At 44.8% G+C, this 9954-nt stretch overlaps 1 protein-coding gene across 1 annotated transcript; it reads left to right on the top strand.

The window, feature by feature from the left end:
• The first annotated feature begins 3581 nt into the window (after positions 1 to 3581).
• her13 (hairy-related 13) lies at positions 3582 to 6634 on the top strand. The gene is made up of 4 exons (XM_062386411.1): positions 3582 to 3865; positions 4164 to 4250; positions 4362 to 4443; positions 5354 to 6634. Exons 1-4 carry the CDS (start codon positions 3779 to 3781, stop codon positions 5818 to 5820), a joined length of 723 nt encoding a protein of 240 aa, XP_062242395.1. The 5' UTR covers positions 3582 to 3778; the 3' UTR covers positions 5821 to 6634.
• The last annotated feature ends 3320 nt before the right edge of the window (positions 6635 to 9954 follow it).

The raw sequence follows: 9954 nt of genomic DNA on the forward strand, positions 1-9954 counted from the left end.
AATAAAACTTATTTGACATTTTATTCAGATTTGATAGTATGCCATATTTTATGTTTGACCTTTTTGTTATAGTGGCCATTGAGATAGCATAACAACAACATAGCTTGGTTTCACATTGAGACCCCCCCCCCCCCCCCCCCCGTTTGGCGTTCAGGTTAATTACTCATAGTTTCATTAAACTATAGATAATTGGCAAATGAGGCCTGTAAAATTATTCAGTAGAGATTAGAACAACAATCATACAAGTGAAATAATGAAACTAAACATTGTGAAAGGTGGTTAACATTTGAAAACTTTATTAGAGCTGAACTAATCAATATCTTTAGAAATGTCATGTGCTGGCTGTGAAACGGGACATTCTCTAGACAGAGTCAATTGCAATTCTAAAGCTCAATCCGTCTTTTAGCCTCTTTTAGCTCATTGTTTCAGTGTAAACAATGAGCTAAAAGAGGTCTGACCACATTTCCAGCAGCAGCAGTTTTCATTAGATAAAGTCAGACACTGATTATCTGCCCAGCGACAAGTGTCAAGTGAAGAGACATCTACAAAGAACAAGCTAGTTGCAAATAGGCCTCCTGCATTTTAGCTCTGTTGGAGTTTCGCTGTGGGACCATTGCTGCTATCAAACATGCACTGATGACCCTTCTAATGCGCAACAGACACAAAATGAGTAAAACAAAACGAAAACAAATATCTCTCGCTGAAAAGTGGTGACACATACACGTAGAAAACACATATAAAGATGTCAAGAGAGGTGGAGGTGATGACCTGTGTGTTTGGTAAAGAGAATCCTCAGGGCCAATTCTCAGGTCATGTCTGAAAAGGGCTTAAGACATGAAACAAAGCTTAAAGGATCCATGGGCCTTATTTCACAGAGTCATAAAAGCTATTACAAATAACATTATGGCTCGGTTCTACTGTAAACAATGATAGTGAGCCCTCGCCATTGCTTTCCCTGCTGTGATGTGTACAATTTCTATAATGAAAAAGGCTCACTGGATTTGTCAGGTGGCCAGAAACCCTGTTATTCCATGCTAGCGAGCAAGTTAGCTACAACCTCATCAGGTGATAACATTGGCAGCTTTGATCTAAAGGTCAATGCAACATCATCAATCAGTTTCTACTAACGTGTTTTATCTAGTAAGGAAATTACAGTTGTGTTTCTCAAAGCTATTTCCACGTTTTGAAATGCCACAGTAGGAACAGCACAGGTGTTTGATAAAATAACAATGGCTGATTTCCAGTTACAGCTCCTGGGACATTGGGACAAAGAAATCTTCATTGTTTGAGGTTGTTGAATGAAAAGGTGACTAAAACCTGGACAAAATGCCAAGTTGTCTGCATGGCTTGATGCCAGTGGAGATAATCTAAGTTTGAAATGGGATATGATGAACTCACCCTTCAACATTTATCAGGATGGTTTATTAATATTAAACAAATGAATTAGGCCTACAAATTGATGTTTTTAGGCTGCCCTAAAAATGAACAATGAGTGCAAGCAACTATATTGTACAATGTTTTTCTTTACGTGCAAGGTCGAAACACAAGAAACAAGGACTCCGGCCTATAATTGCATCATTTGACGTCTGGAATAGTATAGAAAAAGTAGAAGATTGAAAAAAGATCAACAATATAAGGACAGACAATAATCAAAACTAGCAACAATGACAGAAAGGAAAGTTATTAAAGCCATGGATCCCATGAGTTTTGACAGGGGGGCTTGGAGCATCAGTCATCTCCATCTGTGAGCAACACCACCAACTGTCTGGTCAGAGATATGGTGTTTATGCTTTTATACAGTTGTGATTCATCATTTAGCTTAAGTTAAGCAGAAAGGTAGAAACGTGCATCTGGTCAATCCTTCTGCTATTCGTGCCGTTATGATTGTTCGCCACATGGCGCCAGGCGGCGGGTCTGAAGTGGGGAGGGAGAGGGGGCGCCTGGTCCCTCGGCTCGCTCAGCAACAAAAGCGAGTCGAGACAGCTGCTCTCTCCGCGGTCCACATCATTAAAGCTCTGCTACACGGATACAGGGGGGCGAGGTGCCAAAGCCCCTCTACTTCAAAGGTCTGACACTCTTCCTTCATTTGGGCTGCTTTAGTTTAGATAGTGGGGCTCCTGCGGACACCGCGCGTAAAAAGAGCACCTGTTGATACACCATTATACCTGGAAGGTGGCACAGATGCCTGCGTGCTCCCTTTTCCGAGCAGACAGAGCTGCTCCATTGTGAAGCCTATTTGCATGATAATAGCCTGTACAGAGCGTGTTCAATAACGAGGGCAGAGGGCTGAGCTCCCCCATTACACATAAACAAGTAGACATTGTGCGCAAGCAGCACATCCAACCATACCAATGGTGATATCAGAGGTCAGCATCATTCCACTCTACAGAGTCAGAGTGTAATCAAATCATAACAGCCCAATACATGATGTCACATTACAATAAAGACCTCATGTGAGGCCTGTCCGGGTATTGTTATCAGCACGCAGAATAAACTCGCTGCAGAGCCGGCAACGTGTGAATGCAGTTGCGCACGAATCAGAAATCACACAAAAAAACACGGGGAGAACAAACGGGGCGCAGGCAGCCCAACACCTGTCGCTTTCTTTGGAGAAGGGCCCTTAATTCCCCCGGCTGATTCAGTTTGGAACCGAGGGGCCGCCAGGAGCAGCAGAGGCGGCAGCTGCCAACTGACGGCATCGCGTTACATCCGCCGGTCGAACAGACCAGTCTGCTGCTCAGGACCAGAGACAAAGGCAGGCAACGAAAAGTGTGGGTCGGTCAGGGAAGAGTTAGGACCGGCTCTTAGTATAGGTGTATATTCATATTCGTATATACGAGCGTAAAAACTCAGAAAGGAGTTCAAGCTAAATGTTAAACACTTCTTCGGATAATAACACCACAGTTCTACCAAAGCCAAAGAGTGTTGCCTTTATGGGTCTGAACTCTCTGCAGAGATGTAAACACACTCGTGGTGCAGCTACACAAAACTGAAACAGCTTCATGTGGAATGTGATGCTGGGCTCAGAGGTTTGCTCAGGTTTCCCAGATGGACAAGTGCAAGCCACGTGTTGGTGGCCACCACACATGACTCACACCTTTCATGCTGTTGTGCATTGCACCACATTTAAGTGTCGATTAACTGACTGAAAACATGTGATCGAAGGGGCCTCAACACTGTTGTGTTTGGAATGTGTGTGTTTTTTTAAGCCCTGTGTCAAGTGATGATGGTATTCGGTTTCTTTTGTAAGTTATCTATTGTATCTTTATACTGATATAGCCTGAAATACTGAAGTGACCGACTTGTACAACCCTGTGCAGACATCCATCTGATATTCTGCTTGGGAATGATATGGAGTTTTGTGCTTCTAAGGGGAGGAGGTCCACACAGTTCATTAGTGGCAGCAGAGAGGGATAGGGGTGGGGGGGGGAAGCCGCTAACCCAACAAAGTGTGTGAAGCAGCAGCAGCAGCTCTGCGAGGCGCACACCGGGCCTGACCGCAGACAAAAGGGGAGCGCGCTCATTGGCTCCGGCCGTGTGCGCTCTGTTGTCCCCCAGCCAGAGCAGCTCAGCCCCCATTCACATGCAAATCAGCCCTTATAAATACTAACAACAGCCACTCAGCGCCAGCAGCACGTCTCAATAGGATTGCATAATAAACACGGGACGCCTCGCCTCGCCTGCGAGTTGTTGATTTTGTTCTCTTCCTGGAACCGGCTGTGTTCGCCAGCTGCCTCTTCACTGGAGGCGAGTCGACAGAAGCGGCGATCCGACCAACATGGCCCCCTCGGCTCGGCCCAGCAACACGGCACCAGACATGGAAGAGGACGAGCCCTACTATGGGATCCACAAAGCGGACCGAAAGGTTGGTCCACACGGGGAGATAACGCATAAACACACAGGAGAGTGACGCACTTGTCACGCCAGTTTCCCGTCGCATCTGTGCCCAGGATTACGCATCTCGCATCACCTGCAGACTGCAGAGTTGTATGCCAGGAGTTTGTTCAGGAGAAACACAGACGAGTAGCCCGATCCCACATACATGGTGGATTTAAAACCTCATTTCACTCGTAAAGCACCTTCCACGCACAGATCGGCCCCGAGATCCTGTCACTGAAATGTGGTGTCCTCTTACTAAAATGCGATCTCTTGTGTTCCTGCAGGTCAGGAAGCCTCTGGTGGAGAGGAAGAGGCGAGCTCGCATCAACGAGAGTTTGCAGGAGCTGCGGACTTTGCTGGCGGACACAGACGTGAGTGCGGAGCGCACACTGCGCCGGCCGCAGGCTGCATCACCTGTGCATGTGTGGAGGTAGAGCCGCTAGATTCTGTTTCTAAAGCTTCTCTGCTCGTCTTTGCCACAGCTTCACTCTAAAATGGAGAACGCAGAGGTGCTGGAGATGACGGTGAAGAAGGTGGAGGACATCTTGAAGAACCGGAGCCAGGGTCTGGACCTATTTTCCCCTTTATACACTGACTCTAGTTATCAATTGAGATCAGATAAACATGCAGTCAGTAAATCTTAAAGAAGTTTATGTTCATGATGTTGGAGAATGACCAACACTAACTCGTATTCAGACCCCTAACAACTAGAGTGTACATCATCTATACCCTGCAAACCTCAGTGATCTGTCCTCTGTGTGATCAGGGACATGTAGCATTGGATGTAACAGCTCATATACTGCTTATTATTATGATGGATAATCCCTTATTTTCAACCAAGTAACTACATTATTTAACTGCTTAAAATGCTTTCATAGACAATTTGAGGTTTCAAAAGATGATAACCAGCCTCATTAGATGGTAGATGTGGATATTTTATAATGTTACATTACCCTGCTTTAAGGATAATGGGGGTATAAATACTTAGAACCTAAGAGGACAAAGTATTAATCAAATCCATCCTTTGTGGAAAAACAATCTGAAACTGAGATGGTGAAAGTCTACTAGTTGTTAAATCACAAATGCAGTGTTCTCACCTGGACTGACTACAAAGATAATAACATCTTGGGATCAATGGTACAAAAAGTTAAATTAAAAGTAAAAGTAACTACTGTTCATGCTTACTTAACATTTCATTGCTGCAGTATTTATATTTCAATGCATCCTATTTTATCGGTTGATGGATGTGTTTTGTATGAAACTCTGTAAGAAATAGATGAAAAGCAACATCAGCTGACAAATGAATGTGGTGGTGTTATAAAGTGTAATGTTTCCCTCTGAAATAAAGTGGAACACTCGCACGAAATGGAAATACCTCTGTGAAAGGCAATACCTTCAGATTTGGACCATAACCACAAGCTGTGCGGGTCCTGTCATGTTTATTCATTTCCCAACTGTCTCTCTCCTCCCACAGAAACAGACTCGCTGAACCACGAAGCCAGTGAGAGGTTTGCAGCCGGCTACATCCAGTGCATGCACGAGGTCCACATGTTTGTGTCCAGCTGTCCCGGGATAGATGCCACGGTGGCGGCGGAGCTTCTCAACCACCTCCTGGAGTGCATGCCCCTGAACGAGGACCACCTCCAGGACGTGCTGGCAGATCTGATCACAGACACCCCCGGGGGCCACGGCAGCACTTGGCACGGAGGCGACGAGACGTTCTGCTCGAGTCTGGCCTCGCCCGGAGGACGGAGTCTCTCCACCTGCTCGTCCTCAGCCCTCTCCCCGGCACCGTCCACCACGTCCAGCGAGGACCTGTGCTCCGACTTGGACGACACAGACAGCGAGCACAACCAGAGCTCCACGGAGAGCATGGAGAGCAGGGAGGTCCTCGGCATGCCCGCCATGACATACCCTCAGTCTATGTGGAGACCCTGGTAGAGGGCAGGAGGGGAGACATGTTGCAGCAGGGGATGAGGGACATCCACTGGACCCTCCTGCTGACATAAGGGGAAATTCCACCTCATACAAACTTTTTTGGTGGCATACCCTGCATCCATGAACTCCTTGACCCCTGCAGGTAGCTGGTCACATGCATGGATTTTCAATAATCCAATCTGTTCAATAGGAGACCTTACAGTTCTGACAGCAGCCTAGGTTCACCCAAAATGGAATAAATCCGTGGATCGCTCTGCATTTAAGGAGCAACCTGGACTGTGGCTTTTCTTTTCAACCGATTGAAGCGAGATGACGGGCTTTCCCCTGAATTCTGGGAAATGTAGGAAACAACTTAGTGAAGTGTAAAAGTAGAAGTAGACAACAGTGCCTCGGATATCACAGAAGAACGTGTAAACCGGAGTGTTAGAAGGTGGAGTCTTCCTTTCTCTCATCGGAGGGGCCCTTCCTCTCAATGGAAGTGACACCCAGCTTTGAGTCGTCTGTTGTGACACCCCCCTTCACGTGAAGACTCTCTCCCCCCCCCATCAACACACTTATAACCCAACAAAGGACAGAAAACGAACAGTTCCGGATGTTCACACTTTTTTTTTTGTCAATAACTCTGTGTACATAGGATTTTGTATGAGGAGTGAAGCTCTTTTAGAAGATTGCCTCTGATTAATTAATTAATATAAAATATTTCTATTGTATTTCCGACCTGTAGTTTACTGGACGGTTGTAGCCTCCTACAGAATGACCACTTTATGTTGTAATGATGTTTAGAACAGCTGTAGCCTGTATATTGTCTTGAGTTTTCAAAATAAAATAATGTAACTGAAATGAATTGTGTGTGATATTAGTCGATGAGTGGACCAAATATCTTCAGGAGAAGAGTGGGTAAAAGTTCAATTCAGGAAGAAATGTGGAATAAAATATTGTCAGAATGTTTTATTTATCACATGTATATTTCCCTAGGCTAAAACTTGTATAGTCTGTTATAAATATATCTACACCTTTTATCTCACAACTCAATATTATGAAGAAAAAAAGCTGCAATTTGTCTTATTCTAGTATATGTTTGTGTTCCATTTGGTCTCACAGTCCCAGGACACTTTGGTGCCACATAGTAAACTCTCCTTTTTGACTTGCTCAACATTAAAATCAATAGTCACACAGAAAATCAAAAACATGTCCTCACACTGTGCTTGCTTCTTCTTGGAGCTGCGGGGCCCTCACACCGCGAGGACGCACCGTGCGTAAAAGCGCACTGCACATGAAAGGGTCACACCTCTGAAGAGCCGTCCCTCACACCAACCCTCTTAACAAAGGTCTGTTAGATCCTGTCTGGACTGCGAGGGCCAGCCGTCACCCCACAGAGAGGCAGCGGCGGCGGGGGCGACACAACCTCTCATGTCGGCCACAAACCCAGATCACGAAGGTCTGAGCGCTTTCCACCCACGCAAGTATCTGTTGTTTGTCCTTATCCATGAAAAGGCCACGTCTAATATCTGGAAATACCAGGTGATTCGGGTGTCCTGAACGTGACAGGCCCAGGGGGGTGGGGGTGGAGGTGGAGGGCTCGGGTGTGAACGTCGGAGGAAACGCATTGAAATGGGAGCGGACGGACGAGACGCGGTGATCAAAGCCTTGACAGACATTTGACAGAGGAGCGTCAAAAGGCTGCCGAGTTGAAAAGACACTAAAAAGAGGATCCAAGCAGGGTCAGGTTCTTCAAAGAGAAAAGACACACACACACACACTCTCTCTCTCTCTCTCTCTCTCTCTCTCTCTCTCTCTCTCTCTCTCTCTCTCTCTCTCTCTCTCTCTCTCTAATACACTGCCTTCAGAGAATGATGGCAATTCAACATTTAACTTTAAACTAAGAGTAAAATACTACACCAGAATCAGAATTATTTTATTTGCCAACTATGTTTGCACATACAGGAAACTGCTTACATTATCATCAAGGCACTTTAGGTCACGGCCTGACAATAGCCTAGAGAAAACACACAGTTCCTTCCAGAACCAGACTGGGCGGACATCTGCTTCGACTGGTTTGGGTGAGAGGGGAGAAATGAAGGAGGAGAGGTGGGTGGAAAAGAGGGGAGAGAAGAGAGAGAGCAGGAACAATTGAGTAAAGTTTTAAATCTCTGTCAGGTTGATTGTGAAAAACAAAATTCCTGGTCCGCCCCCTGGTCTGGATCCACATCAAAATATATTAGGTTCTCTCCAGACTCTTTCGGCATCCTTCCACCAAATGTTGTGATAATCTGTCCAGTAGTTTTTGTGTGATCTGGTTACAAACGTACAAACTCAAAAACAAGCGCAGATGAACAAATGGTTGAAATGAGTTTGGAGCAGTTTTCCTCCAATCAGATGTGACCAAGTATGATCCACATACACTATTCACTGAGTGATGTGTCTCTTCTGCCTCAGAGTGGATGTCGAAGAAATATGAGAGGACGCTGTTTTTTTAAAGACCTTTGGCGAAATTTCATTACAGTCACACTCCATTCTGTCGGAACAAACTAACACAAGTGAAGTTATTATTTCCTGCAAACTCAAATAAAATCTTCATCTGACTCTTGTTAGGATTTCAATATTTAAGCTATATTCTCTGTCTGACTCAACTCTAAATGAATAAAGATAGAAGCAGTTTGAGCCAGATATAAGGCCTTCACATAAATGATTAATAATAACCTTTTCCTTCCTACTGTTTAATCTTAAAATTAGAATTTGTAAGCGCCAGAAATGTGTTTCGTTGATTTGGTGAAATTGTTCTGAATGTCTGTGCAAACAGAACATTGTTTCGATATAGCAAGAACACAATAATCTTTTCTCCAATTGTCAACACCATTGGCCCACATGCCATCAGCTGTGTCAAGGCCTTGGGAGTGGCTCCTTGACACTTCCTTATTCCAATACCAAGAGGATGGCCTACGCCTGCGCACTTTCGAGGAGGAAGAACCAAGATCTACTGTTATAAAATAGACAGGCGCCGGCTGTTTGAGGCGTTCTGATGGGTCTCGTGTTCTGATGCGACATGTTGGATGCCCATTGCTTTGCTGATTGATACCTTTCATTGCTTCCTAAATAAATACTTGATTGAACAAACCGAGTTCGGCACATCTTCTCATATTTAGGATAAACCAACACGCCTAACACTCTACACTCTGAAAATATTGTCAAATATTGCGTATCATTGGAAATAAGGCCAAAACTCTCAGACATATACAGTGAAATGCATGTTTTTGGTAGGTTATATAGATAAAAAATATTATGTGATATAAATAAAGAGTGAATGACTGTGGGAATACTTCCCCTAATCAAAGGGTGAGTCTGTTAACTGAAAATGACAGATGATAGGCTGAGCGCTATTTTAGTTAAAGGTGGTGCTGGGGGCTAGGGTGGGGGTGGGGGTGTTAAACACACAAATGAGGGAGGACCTTTGTGCCCAAATGTATCAGCTGTGAGTTTGTGACCATGCATATGATTTCTGAGGTTAGAGGTCGGAGAGATAAAACAGTTGGCGTGAGGGAGACTCAACGGCGGAGGCGAGCATATGGCGCTGAAACAGATCCCCCGGGAGAGCCCTGCCATCCTCTGGTGCTTCTCAACTGTCTTTGACTGTGAGGGAACAATCACTCTGTAGCAGCAGCTCTCAGAGGCTCCCTGCACACACACACCACTCACTAGACCTTATCCCACCCAGCACACCTTCATTTCAATTCTCACTCTGTCACAACTAAACAAGCGTTGGACTCACATCGATCTAAACGACAGGCTCATTATTTTCTTTGTAAGAAAGGGTCTGTAATTTGAAGTGTGACCACCACTTTTATACATAAATGGCAGATTACTACAGTGGAGAACAAGGCCAGCAAGTTGAGGAGAAAATAACCCTGATGAGTCATTTGATCTACGGACGAAAAACAACACAAAGGCTTGACTACACACACAGGCTCTGCTGAGTGCAGCTTGTATTCACCATAAAAGATCCTGTGGGTTATTATGGAAAGAGCTCAGTCAGTAAATGTTTGGCTCCACTCAGATGGAGGATAGAAAAATATTGATCACATCAATATGTATATATATATATGTGTGTGTTTGAAGGTGACAATAAGAGGCATACATATA

This window comes from Platichthys flesus, chromosome 4 (genome assembly GCF_949316205.1).
Source record: "Platichthys flesus chromosome 4, fPlaFle2.1, whole genome shotgun sequence".
NCBI lineage: Eukaryota > Metazoa > Chordata > Actinopteri > Pleuronectiformes > Pleuronectidae > Platichthys > Platichthys flesus.